The 15,338-nt window shown below is 37.4% G+C and overlaps 2 protein-coding genes across 3 annotated transcripts; both read right to left on the bottom strand.

Moving 5' to 3' along the window:
* Positions 1–1,420: 1,420 nt before the first annotated feature.
* LOC133980717 (tRNA-dihydrouridine(20a/20b) synthase [NAD(P)+]-like) lies at positions 1,421–10,588 on the bottom strand. Of its 2 annotated transcripts, XM_062419498.1 has the most exons (12): positions 10,261–10,588; positions 9,842–9,963; positions 9,108–9,225; positions 8,147–8,269; positions 7,736–7,966; positions 5,240–5,347; positions 4,568–4,668; positions 4,072–4,219; positions 3,829–3,964; positions 3,383–3,485; positions 3,123–3,223; positions 1,421–2,693 (listed from the first exon to the last, which is right to left on the bottom strand). In XM_062419498.1, exons 1-12 carry the CDS (start codon positions 10,356–10,358, stop codon positions 2,658–2,660), a joined length of 1,425 nt encoding a protein of 474 aa, XP_062275482.1. In that variant the 5' UTR covers positions 10,359–10,588; the 3' UTR covers positions 1,421–2,657. The 2 variants fall into 2 exon arrangements, with proteins under 2 accessions (XP_062275482.1, XP_062275481.1); XM_062419497.1 differs by lacking the exons at positions 1,421–2,693; positions 3,123–3,223; positions 3,383–3,485; ... (2 more) ...; positions 4,568–4,668; positions 5,240–5,347 and adding an exon at positions 7,288–7,665 and having other exon boundaries at positions 7,740–7,966.
* Positions 10,589–12,474: 1,886 nt separating this feature from the next.
* On the bottom strand, positions 12,475–15,052 carry rflnb (refilin B). Its single transcript, XM_062419423.1, has 3 exons — positions 14,517–15,052; positions 13,966–14,060; positions 12,475–13,739 (listed from the first exon to the last, which is right to left on the bottom strand). The coding sequence occupies exons 1-3, from the start codon at positions 14,712–14,714 to the stop codon at positions 13,421–13,423; spliced, it is 612 nt and encodes a 203-aa protein (XP_062275407.1). The 5' UTR covers positions 14,715–15,052; the 3' UTR covers positions 12,475–13,420.
* Between the last annotated feature and the right edge of the window lie 286 nt (positions 15,053–15,338).

Genomic DNA, 15,338 nt, shown 5'->3' with positions numbered 1-15,338 from the left:
CTGCAGTGGTCGGTTTGACATATGTGCCTCATTCACTCAACAATTACCTTTAAATCGTGTGTCATCTATCTCACTGATAGAGTAGTTTTGAACAGATGCATATCAAACTATTTCATTTTACACTTTTACATTTCAGACTGAATGTAAAGTCTTTACACTCGTATAGAAAAATGTTTTATTTTGACTAACTTAAACTTTTGTCTGTAAGTCCACACTTAGATCTGATTGTATTTTGTGTTGTGCTCTTTCAGGATGTAAATGCCGTCCTTTGTTATTCACACAAAAAAATGGAAAATGGTATTTAAGTGTGATCTGCTAACCTGTTTGTTGAGTGGAGGCTGTTCTAATTTCAGTACTGATGTCTACTAAAATATACTAAAAACTAGAATCAACCCTAGTGAACTCATATCTTGATCTAGCGGTATCTGTACACTAGACTTTGTTATGACACTGAAGATGAAGATTAAACTGAATTTGTGCATCCAAATGGGCCTCGGCAGGCTCCAGTGTTGAACAACCATCTTTGTATGAAACAGAAGGTTGAGCTGAAAGCTTTCTCTTGTTTGGTTGCCATGTGTTGTGCCTTGGATAAGGCAGAATTTGCACTGTTGCGTTGATAAATGATATTATACGTTGTCCAAGTTTTCAGACACGCAACCCTGCTCTGTGTGAAGTGTCACCACAGGAAGAGCGTGTTGATATTGCTGATATGTATAAGTTCTGCATCTCCAGACATTGCTATACTAAAAGTTTCACTGGTCAGTCTGTTTTTTTGTTGTGTTGGAAGTTTTTTGTGTGTTTTTGTGCGTACATGAACTTGTGTGCCATAAACCCATTAACAGAAACATCATGGTCTTTTCTCAGGTGTTCATTATCAAGTTTTATTCTTACAAACAGCTTCATCCCAAAATCAGAACCCTATTTACTTGAAATCTGACAAAAGAATTTCTAAAAGTAAAAATGAATTGATTAGTTATTTCAGTTAATACTGTATTTCAAGACAATTGTTTTGAAAAACACAATACTTTTGTCTTTATAAATGTATAGCATATTATTGTTTTGTAAGACTTTATTTCAAAAGTGGATATGTGCCATTTTGGCAAATTGCAGTATGTTGTGACTGTATTGTCTTGAATTCAGGTTCAGTTTCAGGCACAGGTGGCCAAGTACAGACTGAGAGGAGCAGTGAAAGGTGTAGAGGAAGGAAGTCATTATCTCAATAATGTAAGGCATTTACTTGCATTAAAGAAATCAGAATGTACATAATTTTCTTGGATTATTTTTGTAAAATTTCAAAGAATATCTTTAATGTAATACTAAAATAAAACTTTTAATATCCAATCAAATTATATGTTGGTGTTATTCATTTATTCAAGTCACCAAATGTAATACATGTATATATTATAAACCACACAGTATGCAGAAACATATCTTTATTGAACAAAAGTATAGTACATCCACCTGAAAGGCACTTCAATATGGTTTGTGTCTTCAACAGAAATGTAAAAGCACAATTTAAAGAATGTATTTATCATTTAAAAAAAGGGGGAAGCACACAAACATTTGGTGATTACAATCTGAGCTCGTCTTTCACAATGACAGGGCTTTGAAGTTCATCAGCCACCTTTCATGACACATACAGAACAACTCTTCGTGCAACTGTGGGACTATCACCCAAGAATGAACGCTTGAAACACAAACTGCAGCAAATTTAACAATAATGTAAACCTTTTTTGGCTCAGAGATGTGCACAATAAGAGATATATAACACATCAGATTTATTCTGCTCTGTTGTGTCTACAATAAGAAAATAAGTGGTTGAATCCACAGATATCCTTTTTTATACAATTAGTTGTTGTAAAAGATTGATATGTTTAAATTAAGGTGGAAACAAAAGAAAAAGGTGCTTGAATTTTTGGAATCCTAACCAATATTACTCCATCACTATTTAGTTAAAAAACAAAAGTATAAAACATCAACTGGAATATGACAAAAACATGTGACAATGATTTGTCAAAGCGCAACTGTACATGCAAACTCTATTTGCACAGCCATGCAAACATAGACTGAATTTACATACTGTTGATAAGCTCAAAGTAAGAGCAGTAGATGTCCCTACTACAAAACAGAAATAAAAAAACAAACCAAATCTTTAGTATCAAAATACATTCATAGCCATTTACCACAGTGATAGAGTGCGTAAGCTTTCAATTAAATTCTATAGAAAATCTTGCACTCTACACTGTGCAAACCATAGAACAGCATCCGTGTTGCATTGTCAACATATTAAGTGCCCTGTGATCACACCTGGGTTGATTACTGACTGAATCCTCTCCAATTACCTTGCACAACTAATCTGCCTGATAGAGTATGCATTTGAAAAGAAATCCTCTTAGTCACACTATGCCAGGCAGAAACAGGAAACCATCAAAAATAATCATTCCATTTAAGTTAGTCAGGTGCACCGATAAAAAATGTACTCTGTGCTCTAAAACCACTACTGATATCAGTCAAAGTATGTACTTCAAAGAGGATCCAAATCCTGGTTTCGTGATATGTGCTGTGACATAATGTGTTATATGAAGGTAAGCGTGTGTTGCAGTGGCTCTCTCGTGTTAGGTCTAAGCTGCTGTGTAAATGCTTCAACCTGACAGTAACTAGTCGTCCTTTTTGTTTCCACTATCTTGATGATTCTGGAGAGAGAAAAAAATGAAAAGAAAAGTTATTTCAACATGTAGGTCCATATAAATGCAGGTTATTACACTTCAAAAGATGTGAACTCCAAAAGGCATAATTAAACAAATCCTAATGAATCCCGAGATCATGAAAACTCACTGGGATTTGTTGATTTTTACTTTTACTGTCAATTATGTTTGTCTTCAGTGTATCAACACTGACAACATGAGCTGAAACCTGATTTTTTTTAACCTGATTGAGAGTTGATGATAAAAATGGACTGGCTTCTTCAAACATGAATTATGTAGAAGGCATAGCAGGTGCAAATCAAGCTTCCAACCTGTGGCTGCTCGCCTAATGTTTTAATGTTGCCCTGAAATTGCTCTATCTAGGTAGGAGATGACCCATCAAGTCATTATGCTGCTTCATTTAGGACTAATCATCACCTGGAGCTCCTGATGTTCCTTCAACAATCTGTCGTATTCCCTGGCGAGGCTGTCCATCTGCTTCTTCATTACATCCGCCTCTGACTGGGAGTTCTTAAGGGCTAGATTGGACACAATCACACGTTGACACATGGCATCCTCATTATCTTTAGCTATCAGTAGTGATGACTTCAAAATGAAAAACACTAGTACATATGTAATAGCAACACAAATACATAGTATTTAGGGTGGATGTGTTGCGTAGGTAAATGGATACCAACCATCTCCTGAGGTCTTCAGTTCCTCTTTCAGTTTTCCCACCTCTGTCCTCAACAGGTCCATGCCCTGTGCGGTAGCCTTATCACCCTGTCCTTCCATCAGAGCCTGAAATACATCAAATGACATAAGCCTCAAGTATATGACATTAAATACATGAAAGCTTTGTATCGGCAAACATGTATGTGTATCAAACAGGAGTGGAACAGGTAGTGTGTCTCCCAAAAAAGTAAGGAAAACAGTCTACTGGGCTTTCCAGATTCCGGCAACTGACCTTTATTTTTATTATTGATTCATCTGCAGCTTATTATTTCAATTAATTGCTTAATAATTTGGTCTATAAAATGTCAGAAATTAGGGAAAGATAACTTAGACAAACAACTACAAATGTGTGGTTCTATTCAAGAAAAGTGGTATCGTTCCATTTCTAACCAAACAGTGTGAAGTTTACCTGTTTCAGCAGGTCATTGTCCTCCATGTACTTCTTGGCAGCCTGATTAGCGTTGTCAGCCTGCGCCTGAAGAGCAGCAGTCTTGCCAGACACTGATGCCAGTTGGTTAATCAAAGTGATCACTCGCTTCATAACCCTGGAAAATAACAGGGTTTAGAGGAAAGTCTGGATCAAGTGACAGATGTGTTAAGTCTGTAACAACAGGGCTGTCTTCTGTTTATCAGTAAACGAGAGGAAACTCACAACCAGAGGAAGACAGCAAAGCCGGAGATGTAGAGGTTCCTCTGGGCTCTGAAAAGCTTCATGTGCAGGTGGTCATACATGGTGGACTGCACCTTGGCATCTTTGGCAAGGTCTTGACCGGAATATTTCCTCACCTCACGAACTGCATCTAAAGAAAAATGAGCAGACCATGAGTTATACCCAAAAGTTTAGATGTACCGTTTCAACATGTATCTTTCATTTTTAAGATTTAGCTGACAGACATACAGTCTCTTGGGACAAATCAGAATAAATTAAATGTGACTTTATATCAGGCTTTTAAGATCCAGAGATTAATACTCCCCTAAATCCCCAAACTTCCTCTGAGCTCTATGCCAATGTCTTAATACATCATTTCACGCTATCTCAGGTGATCAGTAAGCAGGTCACAATTCCAACTTTGAGTCATCTTTAACCTTTCTACAAGTCTTGTGATGAAAAAACAATCAAACCCCAAAACAACTGATGTTTCACTTACCAAGGAAGAGAACAATAAGTATTATGATCATTGTGAAGAACACTTTGTTCCAAAACCTTGCCACAGTGCCCCAGATCCTCAGCTGGAAAATGCTCTGCCACCTGCAAACACACACACACACACACACACACACACACACACACACACACACACACACACACACACACACACACACACACACACACACACACACACACACACACACACAAATGGAATTAGCAGGGAAATTTCCCATCCAAATAACACTTAATTAATACAATACCTGATATGATTCTGGATTAGAAATTAATAGGTAAATCTAATAAAATAAAAAAACTGTCAGGGCTTACTGTCAGAATGTGCAGCTCTGGGGAGAGTATGGAGAGATTATGTAGTTGACAGTATATTTGTTTTAATCACAGCAATGTTATAGTAACTTGTTTTGAATTCTGTATATAGGTCTGATATAGGTAGAGGCCCTGTATAAGCCCTTTGGGGTTTCTTGCTGCTACCTTGCACCTTTCTTTTTTTGTTATTTATTTATTTATCTTTTGCTTTTTGTCTTATTATTGTGCAAAATTAAAACAAAGACAAATGAAATGTACGCCCTCCCTGCTCTTTTTTTCTAAATATATTGACTATGAGACCATGTTGTGGTAAAAGCAAACCAACCTGAAGGACACTGTTTCTTACCTCCTAGCTGAGATGAATGGTAAACAGAGGATGACAAGAATACCCATCTCCACATAGAGGAAGAGGGCCACAGCAGTCCACTGCAGAGTCATCTTTAGTGAAGATAACCTGACAGAGATATACAGGAAAACATTAGCAAATAAACAACCAGTCTCTGATAACAATACCTGCAGTATAAAGAACATAAAGCTTGCTATTACAGCTTCAGTAGAAGGGCATGCTTCTTATACTTTGTATGGATTTTCTGGCACTTGGTAAACAATACAGCCTCTTAGTGGGAGACATCAATAAAATAAGCTGCTTAGTTACTCTGTTCACAGTTCACATACCTTAACTCATGTAACAAAAAAAGGTGAATATAAATTCATATTGGTGGCATAATCCTAACATATGATCACACTTTTAAAGGTGTTCTCACTCAACTTAAAAATACTTAATTCAAAGCTACGCAGCAGATTCAGACACCTAAAGGAAATATGACATCATTATTAAAATGGGTAATAAAGTATCGCAGATAAGGCATGGAAAACACAGCTTACCGACAAAACCACCAAGTTAACGTGACTGACTAACCCAAAATAAATGTGCTTAAGTTGTGAAATCAGTCGGAAACTTTGTTGTCTTCTTGCAGACCTACTCTCTTCCTAGTTGCTTAAAAAGAAGAAAAAGAAAAAATTGCACGCTCTTCCTGTTCAGGGTTTAAGCGTCATTGCGTCATTGCGTCACTGCAAGTAGCTCGCAGCGTGCGCTCATTCCATTTCAAAATAAAACTCACTTCAAAGATTTGGTCGATATCCTTCTAGGAACCAAGAGGGGAAAAAAAGCCCTCCAATTTCATTTTTTTGTGTGATTTCCTAACTATTATATATAAAACTTTGTTGTCAATTCATAGAGAAAAGTGCATGTTTATAAGGTCATTTTGACACCAAGGAAGCCCTGCAGGTAGTATAGTTGTGAACTATACTCCCAATAATGTAATAAAAAACACTCATAACTCAATAATAATGTAATAAAACCTGATAATGTAATAAAGTGCATTTCTCAATAATGTAACAATCTCTGTACCGATGATGTAATACATTATTAAATTAACAGCAGGTTATTACATTATTGGGTTAACCTTATTCTTGCAGAACCGAATAATGTAATAATTCTCCAACATTGTAATAACATTGTTACTTTTTTTATTGAGTTAGTTTATTTTTATTACATTATTGGGAGTTATTACATTATTGGGAAATTATTACATTATCAAATCTACAACCCCTAAAAATAAATAATCATTGTTGTTTTTTTCCTAGAAATTCAAATGGTTTTTATTTTTACAGCTTTACTGTACTTTGGATAGTTCTGTTATTAATTTTGTCTTTTCCTCAGGGTTCATTAACTATCTTTGATTGATTATTCTGAACCAGTATTATTATTATACTACACTATAATAGACCACTCTACTATGTATTAATATTTATTTTTGTAATTTACATTATCCAGTGAAATGCGTAATTTAGGAGGAGCTGAGCCCCTCTAAATGTCTGATCCTAGAATCACCCCTGATGTAACATAAACGTTTAATATGATGTAACATTTGATTCAATATTTTTTTGTGAAAGTTCATTCTTGACCATTAGCTGATGGTACACTTCATTACTGCTATACGTGCAAGTGGGACACGAACATACTTTATTTTGAAGGCAAACTAGTCTTCTTTCTTAAACACATTTTTATTGGCAAACCAAGACTTTGCATTCAAATACGAAACTTCTGTTCTCCTCAATTCAATAATTATATTCATTGAGCTAACATGAAAAAATAGTCATCATTGAGAGGTAAAACTGATATTGCTCTTTTCTCAAGGCTAGATGCTTATTGTACCAGTGTAATATTGCAATTTTGTTCAGCATTTTTTCTGTTCTGGTTTTATTTGATGATGATTCTTTTCTAAAATACTGCAGTAAGATTTTTTTTTCTTGTTCTGAATATTGAATAAACTTCTCGTGAATGGGTGTGCAGGTACACTGTTTCTTGTGATAAGAAATACAGCAATACAGACAGATATCAGTTATCCAACTGACTTATAGCTTTTTGGTTTTATTTGGCACAAGAAAAAAGAAATAATAACAAAATAAAAATGCAGAAATTAAAAATATCACATTAACATGCTCATGTCCCCAGATCATGCACTGACCCATATGTGCTCTGGAGGTAATCTATTACAGCTGAGGTACTGGATAGAGAATTGAAGACTTTTCTCTCAGGCTGGGAGCTAACCCTCTCCAGCATATAGATAAGATGATGGTGGAAGCAGGTGAATGGTGTGCCCTGATCTAAAGAGATGTCCACCCAGTCCCATATACACTCCAAAGGTGTATCCTCATAGCCAGCGAACATGGCAGGGTTAGAAAGCAGTCCTCGTGCAGCCATCACACCTTAAAAGCAAATCCAAACATTAACAATTATTTTCATTTATACATCTATGTGGTTGTGTTGAAAACAAACCTACCATCAACACCAGTCAGCTGGTGAATGGACTCCACATCACGGAGGTACTTGATGTCCCCATTGGCAATGACAGGAACGGATACACTGTCTTTGATTGTCTTTATGGCATCATAGTGGACCGGCTGGTGACGCTCCTCTGATGTGCGACCGTGAACTGTTATCCACGACACACCGGCTGACTCAGCCTTCTGGCACAGATCGACTGTCCGTCTCAGGTCTTTGTGAATTCTGCAGGTAAAGTGCATTTCTCTCTTTATTATTGTTATGATTAAGACCCTCATTTATTGCAGGAAGTCACAAACACACCACATAAAACTACATGTATTCGGCATTAGTTGATATAGATATGGATTCTTTCTGCTGGACAAACTTTCATTGATCAAATATGAACTGTTGCAGGCTTTTTACCTGATTTTGATGGAAGCTGTATAGTTTGGATTGTCCACTTGGTTCCTGACAAGTCTGACCATGTCTTTAACCAGCTCAGGCTTGTTGATTAGGCATGCACCATACCCTGCTGACATGGCCCATCTGAAAACATCACAAAGCATTTGATCAACCAGGACAAAATAATATCAATTCAATTGTCTCACCAAAATAACCCTTAATTAGGACAGTCCTTCATAATAATGGGTTAACAGAGATATGAACTCAAACACAGAAGCAGATAAACATCTTTTTGGAACAAGTAATTAAAAGTTTGGCCATTGACAGAATCTCTCCTGCTGTGCTTATTGGATGACTGGTATCTCCTATCACTGGGTGCATCCAAACTAAAATTTGCACTTGCACTGGCAGGCTTCACTGCTGCTTCAAGGATTGCTCTCTGCCATTGAAGAGCCCGAAAAAACTGAAGAATGGTTAAAATTGATGGCAGACATGGCCTCTTTCGAATCTCAAATCACAAGGACTAATAATTATAAAGGATAGTTCATGAAGTTTGTTCTAATTCTCTGATGAATATAAAGGAATAAGCCTATTCAGAAAGTAAATATTCCTACAAATTGTTTTCATTGTGTTTGTTTTTTTCTTTTTAAGAAAAATGTGCTACCCCATTTGGGCCCCTTATTCTTATTTTTCATTAATCTCCACAGTTTACTGCTTTTACTTCCTGTAGCTGTAGCGATTTATTTTGTTTAGTTTTCTTCTGTTTGTTCTCTTATTTATTTTATAATGCTCTGTACATACTGAAAAAGGTGAATCTAATTACAAACAAAAATATGGGGTTGAAAATAAGAATTTATGACCCTGGATTAGAAAAGTTCATTTTAAAAACTGTGAGATTTGAAAATTAAAATGGAGAAATAACTACGTAATTTTAAGTGACTGGGGGCCAAAATGTATCAGGGCCTACTGTTAGTAGTTGCACCTCTGGGGACAGCCACAGTTGAGGTCAACTCCATCTGAGAAAGGTGCTACCACACAGGCTGCATCAGCCAGAGTCTGGGCATCATGGGCAGCAAACTGTACTATCAGGGGCCGGTCACCTGAGGAAGAGACAGAAAAAATTACATCGATATGATAGTTTGTACAAATTACAGTCCGACCGATACTGGATTTTTGGGGTCGATGCCGATACCGATATTAGGTAGTAAAACAAAATTGATATAATGACTGATAATCTTTTATATACAGAATATGTACAGAAAATGCACATTTTTTGCAATGTGGTTATCAAAGGATAGTCTACAGTTTAACTATAAAAACTGTGAAATGAAACACTAAACTTCACTGGGAATTTAATAATTATTAATTCCTATAAAAGTTAAAACACATACAACAACAAAAAAACATATATTATACTTGAGTTAAGAAAAAGGATCAAATACATGTAAAATGTTGCCTGTATAACTTTAAAACAATATCAGTGCATATCGGACAACATATATGCCGACACAGATAGATCTGTGATAATATCGGCTGATGATGACTGATGTATTGATCAGTCTCTAGTACAAATCTCACAATTAACAAATCAATACTCATGTGAAAGTGCTGCAACCTTTACATGAAGGCGTGGTGAAGTGGCATTAAGTAGAAGAGGTCATACAGTATATTATGGTCATGCACTTTTGTCGCTCAGATGGCAGTGTTGCTACTCACGCTCATTGGTAGTGAATTCACTGTCTCTGGCTTTGACAGATCGCATGAAGTCAGCAGCAACTATCATTGGGGTGAAGCAAATATCACAGTTGTATTTCCTCACCAAGGATCTGAAAGCCAGCCTGAGGAGAAATCATAATAAGGAGCACAATTGAGCACACACACACACACAGTACATGATATATGATTATAGCTGATACACATAATAGCTGTGTAACCAGAAGAATTGAATTGTCTTTATTGTCATTGTCAATAAAACAAAATTGAACACACACATCTCACACTTAAATAAAGTTGGTAAAAGAGAAAAAATAGATAAATATACATGCACACATGCAGACATACATACATTAAAAAAAGGAAAAAAAGGGCCACATAAAAGCATTCAGTTCTGCAGAAAAACAACAAATTCAACTTACTTTGAATATCGGACCATTGGAGCGCATATTTTCAGGACTTTTCCCCTTTCAAACATATCCATAACACTGGTATCACCGTTAGTAAGGTCAGTCTTCATCTTTTAGCCTGTTAGCCTGTTAGCATAACAAGCTCACAATCAGTCTGTAGTTTCTTTGATGCTCTGCCACTCCAGACTTCTTATTTCATGGCCTCGCAGACGAGAACAGAGGAGATATTTTGCACACACGGTCGCATTAAGATAGATAAAAACTAGACATGCACAGACACATAGAGTATACTTGGTAACAACTTTTAAAAGACGATGTTTTCAGTCCACCATGCGGAGAACACGTGGGCGTGTTTCCGACCTGTGAACCCTGACGTCATCCAATGTTATTATTATATATATATTTTAAACATTTAAAAAACTAAGTACATTATTTTAGTCCATGTAAACAATGTAATGTTTTTTTTGTAAAGATAAATAGATTAAAAAAAGAAAAAAAAAGAAAGTCGCATCAGATTGTAATCGTTTAACGCTGCGTTCAAATCCTGTGGAAAAATTGTAAATTCCGAACTCTCACTCTACTGTGCAGAAATCCCGGTGTGAATTTTTTGCAACTGGCAATTCAGCAATATGATATTAAGGCAATATATTATATCCGCAACCAATACCACTCTGAAATCCCCAAATCTACTCATATCAGAAAAGAGAGGTGATATATGACACTTGGAGAAGAAATTGCATATAATGTAAGTGTTCCCTATGCCAAAAATGTCTCCCTTTACTAATGTGAGACAATTCAGGATGAAATCTGGACACTCACTGAAATGTCTAAATCACCTTAATTCACACTATAAAAACTGGTCACTTCATTAATTACAATAACAAATAGAACAGTAATGTTTTTATTATGATATTATATGATGTATGCATCAATATTAGTACCATTTGTAATCCACTTAATAACAAAAAATAACATTACAAGACTAAGACTCCTAAATAACTACTGGTATTGCATATTTTATGTGCTTAAATGCATATTTAACAATATATAAGTCTGTCCCACAATTGTAAAACAATGCTGTTCCTCATTTTAAACCACATTTTCTAAACTGGAACAATACAAAAAAAAAAGAAACATGTTTTCAAAATATTACAGTATATTTATTATATACTCACTGTATCTCAGCTCGCTGCAGGTCCAGGCCACCAGTTGCGGAGACATATTCTGCAGAATTCCCCCCACTGTTTTACAAATTCTCAAGAACCATTGAGCAAAGCGAAGTCTGCAGTGATTTTCTAAAACACTAAAATATGAGCACAACAGGCTCAGTGGTCATAGGATTACAGACATAATGCGCTGGACTAAATGTCAACTTGTCATATCTTATGTGTGGTATAAAAAAATTATAAATGGACTGCGTTTATGGAGGACTTTTACACATTGATGGTGTAAGGTTTTAAATTGTATTTCTCACACACAGTCACACACTGATGGTGGAGGAGCTGCCATGCAAAACTGGTCTGCTCATATGGAGCAAATTGGGGTTTATTGTCTTGTTCAAGGACACCTAGCAATAAAACATTTAGTAAAAGTCAGACAAGTAAATAAGTATCCACTTTTAACAGTTAACAGTTACATTAGCAAAATCCTCTCACATAAGATGTCATTAAAACCTATGAGGCCCCATGTGTAGTATGATCCAAGTGTGTACTATTTATCTGGCTGTCTTGGCATGTCTCTTCAATTCAAATTTCTTTATACACTGTAATGTATTTATCTGGTCACTAGAGGGCACTTAAACAGCACTATTCTAAAAACATAGGTCACGGTAGCAACAATAATTCTCCTAAAAAGGGATAGTTAACCCAAAAACAGGGTACATATTATTTTTATACCCGAACAGATATGCAACACATCCATCTCCCCAAGTTGTTCTGGTATAGTAACCAACTGTATAGCAGAATATCTGTTCATTTGATTACCCACAAACCATCTGAACAGTTTTTTTCCCTTTCTGTGCGGGCATGCCCATTTTTGTATGAGTGTGAAAGCAGCCAATAATCCATGGTCACTCGTTTTGAGAAATATTACTTGCTATTCCTGTAATCAAAATATGTAGACTCAAATAATGACTAAACACAGCCTGCTGACATGCTTTGAAAAGGACAAAGACTGCCTGATCAAAAATTACAGTACACAGTTTTTTTTAACTAATGAACACTTTATTTAAAATTGGCACTAAATAAGTGAAATAAGTGAAAGAAGCATCAATAAAGCATCACAAAAATATCCCTTGACACAGTTGAGGAGACCCGTTAATCAGCTGATAAAATATCAGATTCAAACATTTATAAACAAAAAAAAACAAAAAAAAAAGAATAAATATGATTTTCAATCCAAATCAAGCCATAGAAAGTGATAGCAGTGGAATGCAGCTTTTTACTTTCACTTGTAAGCCAGTGAGTGATATCAAAACAATACTATCCACCTTTCAGTAAACTCCACACTCCTGTTCCATCAGTACAACCTACTTAATCAGTTTGTAGAAGCTCACACACAAAAATGAACAGCAAGTGTTCCTTTTATCTACCAACTTTTTACGTAATACATTATGAATCCTGGCCAGAAAGAAGGCTTGCAAAAACAGTCAGAGCTTAGTTTGTGCTAAAGTTGTGCAGAAATACACAATATCCTGTGAAGAAACAAAACACACCACATCCTTTGTGCAGTGTGGATAACTAAGTTAGTGATTTAGCATGCATCCAAACTCCCGCACCACATTTAATTGCTCCTCCACTCCTTCACTGTTATTTTCGCCCACTTTGAAACATAACCCATTTTTGCACTTCTAAAATCATTCCTTGTTCACCTTGATGTGAGCAGAGTAACAATAAGTATTCACCCCATCAAAAAACAACAAAGCCTCCAATAAAATATCTATTCTAAGTATGAATCATCCAGAATAGTAATTTCATCCATTTAGTCCATATCTTCTCATCTCTATCTGTAGCAACACAGCACAGAGGCTTCCTGTCCACAGCTTGTGATGGGTAGTTAATAAAAAAAGGATAGGCGACTACACAACTGTAAAGACAACACAGCAGGTCTATGGCAGTCTTGGGGGAGCTACAGTATAGGAGTCTTGTCCCCTGCCACCTGTCCCCCTCCCCCCTCACTGAGGTAGCTTTCTGCTGCCTGCAGTCTCCAGCTCTACACTGGAGAGGAAGCGCCTGGCTAGCCGGTGGCAGTCGTAGCTCAGCTCTGTGGTATACAAGGTGCTGGTTTTCTTGGGGTAGATGATCGTGGTGCTCTTGAAGCGCTGCGGCCGGTGGCGAGGCTGAAACTCCAGCTGTGTCTTGTAGTGGCGCCAGGTGCTATGGGGCACGGCCATGATGGTCTGCATGCAGTGTTCAAGGCCCTGGCCCCATGGCTGTAGGGCCACATCCTGGATGAAGTGGCGGTCTGAGTCGTAATGCATGGATGAGGTGTATCTGTGGAAGAAGGAAGGATATAGTGAAACCAGTATCCCAAATGATCCAATTGTCCCGGCACAGTATAACCAACCAATCTGTATCTGACTGTCCAAGTATTGGCTATAAAGGGCAAAAATACTAAAGCGTTCATATCCTTGTGGTGTTTTTTTGACAAGCATGGCTACACCTACTCTACAATACATCTAATTCCTTATAGAACTTAGCAACATTATAGTTTACCCACCTTATCTCTTTCGGCGGTAACGGATCAAGGGATATACCCTCCCCATAGGACAACGTGTGCAGCTGTGGCAAAGATCCAGAGGGTGAAACTGGTACCTGCAAAATGAGGGGAAGAAAAACAAAAAACAAAATAAGCCTCACAAACAACACATTGGGAGGCAATTCAATAACTTCTCACTGGTCCAGTTCAGTGCTTAAGTGAACCACTTTCCTCAGCTGGCCCGAACATGCTAACTTACTACATGCAAGTCTTACTGTCAAAGAATACTCACAAACATTTGATCCATACAACTTAAAATTGGCTCATGGAGAAAACAATGCCCACCACACTGTGATATAAGAGAATTATATATGTGCTCTATCAACATTTATTCCAATGCAATGCAACCTTTACTTGTGCATTGGTGGAAACTATCAGACATTTAATCATATGATATTACATTTCAACTCCTACACCAAGTCTTCCATATCAAATTGCACTAAGGAATGCCCTGGCGTACCTCATTGCACCAAAGAGATCACATGATGTAGTCATTAAGCAGAGTTACCTACCAGGGAGCCCCTTCCTTCATCTTCAGACACCGGGCTCACGCCCCCGGCTTTATCCGCGCACACAGGCAGGAGCCAGGCGCTGGGGCTCGGGCTCGGGGGTAGCCCAGAGTCCGGGCTGTCAAGTCCTCTATCAGCCCTGCAGCTCATATCCAGTGGATCACCTTCACATACATTTGGCAAGTTCAACCTGCCAACCATCTCTAGTTAAAAAAAAAGTTGCTCAACTCCAGCGAGTAAAACGCAGATGACGAAATGAGAAATAGTCCCAGATTATAGTTCCTCTTGTGTGTGTTTTATTCTTCTGTGCGTCCTCTGGTGTTATTTGGTAATCTCTTCCCGGACAGCATGCACGGCTGCCCGCAGTGAATATCATCAACCAGGCGGTAAAGCAGTTCCCAACCTTAGTGCTTTAAACCACCTCCAAACTAAATAGTTGTTTACTTTTACGTGCACAAAGATAAAAGCATAACCCAGCACCAGGTTGCACATGTGATTAAAGAGATGAAGTGTGTTCACTGCAGAGCTGTGCGGAGAAGAGAAAGGATGTGAGACCCTCAATGCCCGCGGCTCGTCTTCAAAACTTCTCTTCCCTCAAAGGGGCCTTCAAGATCCACAAACAGGAAAGGAAACGCCTTTTGAAGCATTTACTCGCTGCTGATTGGATGGAGGATAAGCGGCAACCAGAGACGAATGCATACATAGGAACTTTTCCAGCAGCGCTTCATTCAACATTGGATCTGACTGATATTTTTTCCTGGTATTGTGCACAGTGAGCAAATTGACGCAGCACACACATAGTGAAGCAGGGGAAAATCAGTGGCA

Source organism: Scomber scombrus, chromosome 5 (assembly GCF_963691925.1).
Source record: "Scomber scombrus chromosome 5, fScoSco1.1, whole genome shotgun sequence".
Classification (NCBI taxonomy): Eukaryota; Metazoa; Chordata; class Actinopteri; order Scombriformes; family Scombridae; genus Scomber; species Scomber scombrus.
Note: the sequence above shows the minus strand (reverse complement) of the source record. Positions and strands in the feature narration are given on the sequence as shown.